We start from the raw sequence: 12,449 nt of genomic DNA, 5'->3' as shown, positions 1-12,449 counted from the left end.
CTTGTGGCTATTGTAACTCTGTAATGAACATATACATTTTTAAAGAGATTTTCAACAAATGGTGCAATATTTTATTGCCTAATTAACTTTAAAATTCAATTCATTTCCCTAAGCATCTCAGTCCTCTGAGGTAAGATTATAATTGGCTTTTCCTAATTAGATTTATCTCACAGTCCATTATTTTCCATTATACATGCTATTTCGACCTCCCGCTAGAATGTATAGTTTTCCAGATCAGGGCTACAAAAAGCCAACCTTGTAGTTAACAGGGAAAAGGCTCTTGAGCTGAAAATCCACCATCCACCTGACTCCAGTGCCTTAGAACCCAATGATTTCTGCTGTGGAATGATAGCACTTGGCTCTGGCTACTATGCTGAGCTCCTGATAACCTAATGGTCAAGTCTAGCCACAGGACGACAGGGAACTTGGATTTCCTGAGGACAAAATTATATGGGCTTGTCATTGATGGATGAATACATAAGGGAAATGTATATATATATTCATATATATATATATATATATTCATATACACCTATATCTACATATCTATGATATGTAAAGACATACATACAATGAAATATTAGTCAGCTATAAAGAAAATGAAATCTTGCCATTTGTGACAATATGGGTGGATATTGAGGGCATTATGTTAAGTGAAATAAGTCAGATAGAGAAAGATAAATACCACATGATCTCATTTACATGTGAAATTCACACACACACATACACACACAAACAAACAAACAAACAAACAAACAAAAAACAAGCTCATAGATACAGAAAACAGATTGCTGATTGCCAGAGGTGGGCATTGGGGGTGCATGAAATGGGTGAAGGTGGTTAAAAGATACAAACTTCCAATTATAAAACAACTAAGTCCTGGGGATGGAATGTACAGCACAGTGACTATAGTTAATAATACTGGATGTATATTGAAAGTTGCTAAAGTTGCTAAGGCAGTAGATCTTAACAGTTCTCATCACAAGAAAAAATTTTGTAGATATATACGGTGGCAATGTTCACTAGGCTTATTGTAGTGATCATTTTGTAATATATACAAATATCAAATCATTATGTTGTATACCTGAAATTAATATCATGCATGTTATATGTCAATTATATCCCAATTAAAAATATATATATGAGATCATAATGGTGAATACATGTCATTCATTATACATTTGTCAAAATCTATAGAATATACAATGCCAAGAGTGAACCCTAATATAGACTATGGACTTTGGGTGAGAATGATGTGTCACTGTAGGTTCATTGATTGTGACAAATGTGCAGCATAACTCTGGTGTGAGATGTTTGATAGTGGGGGAGGTTGTGCATATGTGGGGGCAGGGAGTATGTGGGAACTCACTGTACTTCTGCTTATTTTTTCTGTGGACCTAAAACCACTCTAAAAAACTAAGTCTATTAAGAAATACATGAAACAAATACAATGCTGTATGTCAATTATACCTAAATAGTAAGAAAGTCACACACACATGCTCACACAAATACATATGGTTCAATAGCCCACACATATTGCCCCGATGTCATGCCCAGAGACCCCATGGACTCTATCCCTGCCTTCATTGAATGTCTAGCATTTTCCCTCAGGACATTCTCAGTGTTACTGTGGGATTCTAAGTCCAACAGGCCTAATTTCTTAGGCTTGCTCTCTGCTCCCTAAAGTGTCTTCCCGCCCCTCTCTCCTCTTGTTTCTTCTTTTATCCCTGCACTTTCAGCCTGCAGCATTCTCCCTATAATGAGAGATCTGAGGAGGGTCCTTCTGCAAAATAACCTTAATGCTTAAACTCTGAGGCACCTCACTAGAGTCCTTCCCTCGTTCACCTCATTTTAAAAAGTTCACTTACCATCAATTGGTATTATTGCTGTGCCTGAAATCTGAAACTAACAAAACCCCTCATCTTCCTGTAATACACTAACTAGAATATTTTAAAACTTGCTTCTTTGATGAAAATTCAGAAAATTATTCTATAAACATTAAGGATTGACAAAAAATAAATGACTGACAGGGATCACAAGACTTACAACAGAATCGTCCCCACTATGTAGCTGAAGGTATGATTTGCTACATCATACAGTGTGCCCTTTATGGAAATTTCTGGAAACATCTGGAACAAATCTTCAGAGCTGGTTATCTTTATCTCAAGGACATTTCAAATCATATAGTTTTGTTTTCCTCTTGACTTTGTCTGCCAGGGAATTCAGAATCAAGTATGAAGAACTCAACTTTCAAAAATACAGGACATTTGGCATGCATTGTGAACAATAACTTTACCCCCGTTTTTGTTTTTTTTCCTAATTTTTCTACTTTATATTCCCTTTGCTTTATTTCCTAGTCAATTTATGTGGTATACTTTTCTGCAAGCCCCCAAAATACTGAAAAGAGAGATAAATGTTTTTAAAAATGACATTTTAATTCTCAGCATGGCTCTCTCTAGCATTGCAAATTCTTGTTGGCCAGGTTAATCACATACTGTGTTTTCTCTGCCATTTTGTACATACCTACATCATACAAGCTCACAGAATGCAGCACCAATGCAAATATTAATTTAACTCAAACATAATTAAGAATCAAATTTTTCAGAAAAGCACTTCATGAAATGAATTCCGAATGTAAACAAAAGTGACTTTGGCAATTTATTGTATGATTATTATTAACACTATTATTATTTGTGCTATATTTTTTCTCTTTTTTTCTAGTAGGTAGATATTTTGAAAAAAATAATCTAACCAAAACTTGGTTGGAAGAAAACTTCCTTCTTCANGAGTCACAATGCAGCGGGATGGGGAGCAAGGTCCAGGCTACTATTTGCTAAGAAAAGACCTTTTGTTGTGAGCTGGCCTAGGAGTAGACATGTACACTGGCAGGTATAGGTTTTAAGGAGGAAACTTATTATTTTAGATGACATTTTTCTTGGTTTAATCTTTTCTTCTCCCTCCTCTTCCCTTTCTGAAAAAGGTAAGCTCTGGGCCTAGGTTAAATATGGGTCTGAGGAAAGTGGACAGAGACCACAGTGCCTTTTTTGTCTCTCTCTCTCATTAGAACTCTCAGGTTCACAAGTGATCTAGGCCCCCCTCACCTGGACAGAGACCCCACAGCAGGGTTTGGAGCTCAAATATCTAACAGCAACATTTCCCAAATTTTGCTCCAAAGCATGTTATATATTACAGGAAGAAAGAGTCCCAGGATTGGGTTAGTTTTGGAAACAACAGCACAATTTTCCAGGGCCGTTTCCAAGATATGAGGTGTATTATGCAGTTTCCAAACTTACTGGACTCTAGTATCATTTTCTACAAAACATCGCATGGTATAAGACCTCTTCAGAACACACTTGGGATAAAACTTATCCAAAGAATACAAGTAATGTCCATGTACTAGAACATTCCATGGGCAGATCTCCCTCTGCACCCTGGATTCATAGGCTCTAGGCCATGGCTTTCTCACTTTCTTAGCATATAGACGTGACCACAGACTAAATAAATGAAGCCCCTGGTCACTTTGGTTCACACTTTTTAAATTTGTTGTCTTACTAGGATTTTGTGACTCTCTTCACAGAAATTCTAGTGCTTTTCCACTAACAGTATATAATTTCTTGGCTTTTGTACTTTCCCACTAAACAATGATTTATTTCAATTGCTCTATGTATATGTGAATCACTCACCCCTCATTTTGTAGGAGGGTCTTGGAAAATGCTTTCCAATCCTGATGTTTTTAACTAAAAATCCCACTAAAACCTAAAGATGTTTAATAGTTAATTGAAAGCATGGACCCTGCACTTATTCTTCAGGATAGTAGGATACATAGATCCCTCTGCACCCCTCCGCTTTGCTACTGTCCCCAAACTAGCTCAGTGTGGCCACTGCCAGCCCTCCAGGACCTAGCCCTTCAGAGATCCCATTGTTAGTCTGAACACTTCCTTAGGTAGGAGACACATCCTGTAATGCCAAGAGCCCCGGAGCCCAGTTGTACTGCCATCCACCCCACCCATCACATTGACACCTCAAATTCCCAGGATAGAAGAGCTCAGGCTGGTTGTGCTGGCCTTGGAAAGGACTGAGTCAGCAACAGCCTCTGTGGGCTGTGCCCAGGGCTTTGGCTTGGCCTGGGTTACTGGAGTACTGGCACGTAAAAGTAGAAAAGGTACAAATGAATTATTTCTGGCCAGTTGGCTAATTTGTCTGCTTGCAGTAAAGGCAAGGAGCCAAGGCTAGTGCTATAGACAGAATGTTTGAATCCCCTCAAAACTCAGATGCTGAAACCTAATCCCCAGGGTGATGGTATTAGGAGGTGGAACTTTGGGAAGTGATTAGGTCAGGAGGGTGGGGCCCCCATAAATGGGATTAGTGCCCTCATGAAAGAGACCTCAGAGAGCTGCCTTCTCCCTCACACCAAGTGAGGGTACAGTGGGAAGTCAGCAGTCTGCAACCTGGCAGTGGGCCCTACCCAGACACCAAATCAGTCTAGATCATAGATTTCCCAGCCTCCAGAAGTGTGGGAAATGTGTGTTGTATAAGCCACCCAGTCTATGGTATTCTGTTACAGTGGCCCAAATGGACTAAGACAATTGTCTTTGATACTGGGGATTATGTGTGAGTGCCTATCAGTATATTGCTGCACCATGACAGATGTAGGAATTAGCCTCGATGAGTAATAGCTGAATGAGCCTGGAATGAGTGCACATCATTTACGTAAAAGAATTAACAGTGGGGAAAATGTGATTCAAAGTTAGAAGCTTGGGTCTGCACGTCATCTATGCTACTTGATTAGTTGAGTGACCTCGGGTGATTCATTAGAGCCAGTTTCTCGTAACATCGGGTTATTTATCCTCCTACTGATATGTGTGTGCATCTGCATGTGTATATTCACAAAGAAAGATGTTTGGAATGATTTACAAATGTTAAGTTGGTTGGTGATGATTTGGAGATTTAGGTGGCTTTTTTCTTTATTCTTTGTATTTTTCACTAATATCTGATTTTTTTAAGGGAAAAATATAAATCATACCCCCAATATTGTCAATGTAACACTGTAATCATATGATAAAATGATGAAATCGTTGATAGTTTTGAGTTTCTGAAGTGGATCTTATAAAAAATTCCCACAAACCAAGTATCATTTCTTCAGTTTCTTTTTTCCTAATTTGTATGTACTTAAATAGGTATTTGTATTTGATCTTTCAAGCAGATAGTTTTCTACCTTCTCCATTAGTAAGTCATGTAGTGTATTGTTCAAAGAAAATGTTGAAAGAAATAACACGTCACCTTACTTGGAAGAGCAGATCTTTTAAAATCTAATACAGTAATATCTTGGTTTGCGAGCATAATTCATTCCGGAAACAAACTACTCATATTGCAAGACATCGCTTGTTTACCAAGTTAAAATGTATTAGAAATGTGTGCTTATCTTGCAGAACACTTGCAAACCACGTTACTCGCAATCCAAGGTTTTACTGTACTTTAAAGGAAAAAAAACAAAACAAAGCCAGAACAAAGTCTAGTTAATATTGAAAAATGTAAAACCAGTTTAAATTATCCATTTAACAAATGATGAGTCACTATGTTTTATTAGTATTTACATGGAAGCATAGCTATTTGAAATTAAGAAACAGATAAGAGGTCAGCAGCTTTTTTAGGGAGTTTGTGACATTTTTTTACTGCTTCACAGGTCCCAGATGGGTTCCACATTGGGTGGCACTTTAATCCTTCTGCTATTTATATTTCCATTCATGGACTTCTAACAATCAATAAACAGTATAACTTGGGAGAATTTCAAAACAAAGTTTTTCAGTCACAAAGAACTTCTTCCAATTGAAATTAGAATTTGATCAATTTAAATATTTTACAAATGCTTCAAATGAGAATATAAAGCTAATCAGCAGATATTTATCCTTTATATTAAAATATGGACATATTTTCCTTCAAATATTTGAGATTCTGTCTACAGTGCCTCTGTTATATTCATTCAAATTATTCTTATATTCTAAAACAATGAAGCGTCTAAACTGATGGAATGTTGCCAAGGGATTTCAACAGTTTGAAGGCAACATAACCAAAAGGCATAGTTTAAATTGGCTTAGGGAATGAATGGGCTCCTTATCAGAGCAGCTGAGGCTTTATGTAATTAACAGCATCTGGCTGTCAACACTCACAGGGCTCCATATAGAACAGGCAGGCCCTACAGCCATACAGAGGGCTACCTCCAGCTCTGGCACCTCCAACTCCACAAGACCTGAACCACAAGACAGTCCCAAGCCATCACTAGAAGGACACTGATACATTTTAGTGATACTAGCAGGATCATAAAGCAACTGGTAATTAATGTTATGATCTAGAACAATTCTATTAACATTAGCATTGGGACTTCAAATTAGCCAACTATCTTCAAAAATAGAAAAAAAATATCTATAGGATAAGTTTATATTTGTCATTACTGATTTAAAAATCTTTCTCATGTTTAATTTTGAAAGGATATGAAAATGATCTACTAACCTCCTTTTTTGTATGATGAATTCTCAATTTAATTCAGCTTGAATATTTCTCTATGAAGATTGTTAAATTCATTTGGTGGCAATTTCTAGTTGTTTTTGTATGTATTAAATACATTTCACTCATAAACAAGTACAAAACCAAATAAAATCCAGGAGAAATTTCATTAAATAAATTTATTTGTTAAAATAATTTAACTCCAAATACAACTGTTGAATTTGCATTGAGTTATAACTACAATTCATGTTTTAATTGAAATGTCAAGGTTTAACAACTGACATTGTTACAAAACAATAAACTGTTGTTCAATTTTAAATGGTCAGTTGTATTAGAGCTCAACAATTAACTGTGAACTATATTTATCTCTGGAAAACCCCAAATCAATGATAAGTCTGTTTCCAAAACCCACTGTAGTCATTCTTGAAACCCTGATCAAAATTTAATAGATGCACAATGACACATTAATTAAAAAAAAAAATAGACCCCCCCATAGTCTTTAACATTTGATTGGCTAAGGAGACAATTAAAGCTTACCCAGAGCTAACACAAGACTACAAAAAAACTAAAAAACAAAACAAACAAAAAATCCAACAGCAATAAACAAAATAAGCACTTTCATATTCATACATACACAGACAATATTCCCACTGGACAACTCTTGAAAAAAAGAGCAGTTAGGCAACATTTCTTTGTATAGAAAAGCAGGTATCAGTAGTTTTACCACAGAAAAGTGATGGCAACTGTAGCAATTAAGGTTCATTCCTAATTCTATAAACCAAGGGAGAAAATCATCAAAGCACCTTTCAATAGTTTAAGAAAGATTTTAGGTAACCCTTTTGATCAGATGCTGGCTTGTTTTGTGTTAAGTTGAACAAAATGAAAGGCAACAGTTACCATCACTACCACAGCTTAAAAGAACCAAAATAAAAGTTGCAACATAAGAGAAAAAAATTTTAACAAATGCTGCCTTTGTATAAAAAATAAGACAAAACAAAAATAAAAAAACCTTAGCGTAACAGTTAAAAAAAAAAGTGGGTCTTTGGATCAAACCATAATATTTTTAAGGCATGTTAGAAAAACTTTCACTTATCTAGTTGCTAGTCTGATCAGGGCATAAAATAAATAGCGACACAAGGTCACCAACTTTTCTCTGTAGCCACTATTACTTTATGTGCCAACAAATGTAATCTTCCTGTTCTTAAGCTTTTTATTAACATCTCAACAACAAACACATTCATTCAAGCTGAGTTATATTCATACCAGATGAACTACCAACAGTAAGAGCACATGAGGGTTTCCCCGTTTCTGGGTATCTTTGATGCTTTGTCACTAAGTATGTAGGGCTGTGTGGAAGCACTGTGATCAGGCAGCCGCTAAGTCAGTTGTTAGGAATGTCTTGACAGTAAAAGCCCACCTTATTGTCTGACACAAACACTTCTAAGTAAAACCCTAATTTTAAGATAATCTTTTCCACCTTACATTTTGCCATACCTTTCATATGATTTATTTTTCTTATCTGCATAGCGATCCATAATGTGAAGCTGTAGAATGTTTACAGATGTTTCTAACATGTAATTTTAGTTGTCATAAATTGCTATTAAATATGGAATTCTAAAAAACATAATCATTCTGAGAAGTGAGAGGCTTTAAAACTCAACCAATTCACTAACAAGTATTTGTTTCAGTCAGTAAAGCATACTTCTTGAATCTTTGATTTCTCTACATGTTGAGTCATATCAAATTTTACATAATGAAATTTGTTTCAATAAAGTTGGCTAGAACTTTTTGTCCTATAAATGAGGTGCTTATAATTGGGGTGTATAAAAAATCTATACTGAAGAATGCAAATATTCACAATTCAAAGACTGACCACCATGCCTGGTTTTGCCCCACATAGTCTGTTTTCTCACCTATGAAAAGTCCATTTTGTTCTATACGCTAAGCTTAATGTCAGTTACTAAACACTTGAGGGGGGTACCAATGATTTCAATAATGTATAATAAACACTTAAATAATTTATAGTCTACAGTACGGATTTTCAGTATAGGCAATTACCTCCAACTTGTGCCAGATTCTTAGCAACAATAAACACACATGCACACAGACACTCTTCTCTCAGTTACACACATAGGACCAGAGGTTACTTGCACATGAGTGTGAAACCAACAAAATGTGGGGCAGTATGTAGGTCACAGGCTCAGTGATATTGCAGTTCAAGGCCAAATTTATCTCCAGAGAATCAGCTCAAGATACTCTCTTCAGCATTTGTGACTCTGAAGTTAGTTAAAAACCCTTCTACACTTGATTGTAAAATGTATGAATAGATTTTTCCTGTGCCATTACTCATGCAAATGATAAATACTTCACGGCTATGAAAACCAAAAGTATCGGAGCTTGAGCACCTTTTCAAAACAAAATATTCTCTAGCTTTTATTTGCCACTTCAGTAATCAGAGCAAAATTGTTATAAGAAAATCTTTATATAATTCTCCAGGAAAATTAAAGATAAAAGGTTTTTCTGTCCCTTACCTTCCACTCTATAATTTATGTTCTTTTAAGCCCAAATTATTTCACATGGTTATTCAATTTTTTAAAAAATGCCTGCAATAAAGCTCTGCTACAGCAAACTTGATTTTGAAAGCAGGTTAACCAAGAATTACACCACAACCATAGCCCTTAAAGGCAAGAAGGAATTTGCTGCTTGAACAAACGTAAAAATGCACGATGTTTGTACTGTCCTGTGAGGTTCTGCAAACGGGAACATGTGGACGCAGCATGGCTTCATTTCCTTACATGATGGTACTAGTCAGTCTACCGGGATGCTTCTCGTTAGTAAGGCGAGGCAATCTCTTTGTATCACAGTTGCTTCCTTCTTGTTCAGTAAAGTAATAAAGACCACACCTGCTTGGTTAACGGAGGGTGGGTTTGGGGTTTTAATTTGCATCAAACCCTTGTGAGAGCCTCCGTTTTCTGTGGCAAAGCAGGTGATTTAACACATTCTAAAACCAGATTGTATTTTTACACAACCTGTTCTGACTTACGCTCTATTAAGGATTGATGCATGAATTAGTTCCGGGTCACAAATTAGGATAACATCTACAATTAAGCATCAATTTTGAAAAACAGAAATGTGTCAGCTGAGCAAAGAATCTCTCCCTGTAATGCTGTTGGCAGGTCAGCTGTTAGTATCTTACTTGACAGAATACATTGGTTAGAAGCACTATCTCAATTCCTGAAATTCAGTACTCTTGTAGGAAAATATTTCTCCTTTATTATTTTTTTTTCTAAAGAAGAAAAAATATTTTAATTGTAAGTGGTCATAGGAATTCTTCTGGGCTCTTTCTCATGATTATTTTTAATTTCTACAATAGTTGCTTCTGTCAACTCAGCGACCATGCCAGCATAGCTTTCAAAGGAGATCACCCTGTAGATCGATTGGCTATGCCTTAAAGTTTCAGGTGCATACAGGAGACTGAGGACAATGGTGAAAACTGTAGTTACTGAACCCAAATGTTACTCAGAGATCAACTGACAATCACGGCTGAATTCTGAATAAGGGCTGCTATTTCACTGTAGATCATACCACACGTCCTGCAAACTCCGCAGTCGAGTAGACGACGTTTGTATCACCTATGATATGGGACAAATCTTGTCCAGGATAGCCATTTTTGAATGCTATTGTATGTTACACGCAGAACAGCATGGGTCATCTTTGTCAGGCTGCGCGGCATAGTTCATTTGCCTCACAATTTCTGCAAAGAGTTCGTCCACCATTGTTTTACTTTTAGCAGAAGTCTCCATAAAGGGGCAGCCCCACTCTTCAGCAAGGGCTCGGCCTTCATTGGATGACACTTCTCTCTCACTTTCCAGGTCCACTTTGTTCCCAACCAAGATGACTGGCACTTTCTCATACCTATAAGAGAATAAACAAAACACACATATAGTGTAGATGTTAGCACAAAGTCCAACAGGTAAAATGCATTTTCTCTCTTTTCACTATGTTCTCCAACTATGTTCTTTTTAGTTGCATGAAAATTATTTGCTCCACTGGCTTGACATCTACCTGAGGGCATTGAGAAACTGCTTTCATAGTGGATCATAAATAGGTTTTTCAAAGTGATGTTTTAATTAATTAATTATACATCCTTTAAAATCAATTTACCTTTCCAGATATACTTGGAACATTATTCTCAGGATAATTCCTATTAGGTAGATTAAACTTTTTTTCATTATAAGAGATGCTTACTCAGAATTTCAGTTGAGGGAATAGCCCTGCTGAGTAAACAATTTGTAATTGTCAGCATTCTACTCTGCTCTGTAATATACAAAACTGATCATGTTCTAAAGAGTTCCTAAATAAGAAAAAAGCTGGTAGAAATCATTAGGATGAACACCATTAAATACAATTACACTCTATCCCTTTATAAAACTATATACATTAGTCAGTTGAAAGACAATTATGGTTCTTTTTAGCTTGAAAGGATTAAACATTTCAATCATTAGCTCTATTTGATTTTACCTCTTTTTATTCTTCCCAACTAGAACAGGTGTGCTTCTGTGCCCCTCATTCATATGTTAAACTAATCTCCCATGTAATCATATTTAGGAGGTCAGGCCTTTGGGAGGTGATTAGGTCATAATAGAATTAGTGCCCTTATAAAAGAGGCCACTTTGCCCCCAACCACCATGTGAGGACACAGTGAAAAGACAATAGTCTATGAACTAGGAAGTGGGCCCTCATTAGACACCAAATCTGTCAGAGCCTGGATCTTGAACTTTTCAGCCTCCAGGCTGTGAGAAGTAAATTTCTGTTGTCTAAGCTGCCTAGTCTATGGTATTTTTGTTATAGCAGCCAGACCAGACTAAGATAAGGTGTCTCTGAATAAATATGTTCGGAAAAAGCTAAACTAATAAAGATGACAAATGATATGAAAAGGCAACAACAACAAAAAGATCTCAAATCATTCCGGAGTCAAAAGATGGTTCTACAATTGTTACAGTATAAAAATTCCTGGCGCTACTCTGCATAAGTATTTACTATTTTATTTATGTTTGTTCTAAGAAATGTTATATTTTCACTTTTACTTTAAACATTTTAAAAGCTTTTTGTGATTTCAGTATAAATCAGTGTGTGTGCATGCATGTCCTTTCCCCTAAGCAGAACGCATCTCTAATTTACAAAGGAAGTAAACTGCAAAACTGCCTACAAGTGATAATAAATATGACTGGACACAGCTAATTTGTTAGAAAACTACCACATAGTCAAGAATTTACTGAGGCAGAATTCGTACAGAATTTTTATCATTCAGGAAATTGAATAACAGGCAGGTAGTTAATATTAGTGACAATACTTCCATCATCCTGTCAAGATCATTCTCTCCACTCATCCAAAAGCAAACTATATTTCCAGCAGTCTCTGGGTTTTTTTGGCATCAGATAAAACTGAGAGTGGTCTCAATGTGAGGGCAGTGTGCCCTTTAACAATCTGAAACATAAAAACATCCATAGTAAATCTAGACTTTGGAAATTAACATTTTGCAGGAAATGGGTTTGGACAACTCTAATTTATACCAAAGGACTTTATATAAATTTACTGTATATCAACTGTGCCTTTTGTTTTCTGGCCTCAGTTCATACTGAGAGTTCTGAACATATGACACAAAGGTTTTACATATCTTCTAGGACTATTACATACAATCGATTATGTGCACCCCTTTGCCTCTGGGTGGATAAACGGCAGTGAGAAAGTTGTGTTACAAACACTATACATCAGTTGCTTTGCATACAAGCCCTCTTAACCTGCTCTACAGAGACGCTTGGCAATAAGCTAACACTGCCAGTTGTGTCAGGACAATGCCAGTTCCTAATTTCTTTTACTTGTAAAGATGTAACTGCATTTCATTTTTCTTATGAGGATATCTATCTATCTATCTATCTATCTATCTA

General features: G+C 36.2%; 1 protein-coding gene across 1 annotated transcript in view; it reads right to left on the bottom strand.

Annotated features, from left to right (window-relative positions):
• Window positions 1-8,907: 8,907 nt before the first annotated feature.
• RAP2A (RAP2A, member of RAS oncogene family) overlaps window positions 8,908-12,449 on the bottom strand; it is a 29,289-nt gene continuing 25,747 nt past the window's right edge. Inside the window, exon 2 of the mRNA XM_019625909.1 lies at window positions 8,908-10,416. Within this exon, the coding sequence (XP_019481454.1) occupies window positions 10,179-10,416 (238 nt within the window). The 3' untranslated portion in view covers window positions 8,908-10,178. The remainder of the gene's footprint in view (window positions 10,417-12,449) is intronic.

The sequence above is a fragment of the Hipposideros armiger genome, unplaced genomic scaffold (genome assembly GCF_001890085.2).
Source record: "Hipposideros armiger isolate ML-2016 unplaced genomic scaffold, ASM189008v1 scaffold_643, whole genome shotgun sequence".
In the NCBI taxonomy this organism is placed as follows: domain Eukaryota; kingdom Metazoa; phylum Chordata; class Mammalia; order Chiroptera; family Hipposideridae; genus Hipposideros; species Hipposideros armiger.
The sequence above is the reverse complement of the archived record's forward strand: the minus strand, read 5'-3'. Positions and strand labels throughout refer to the sequence as shown.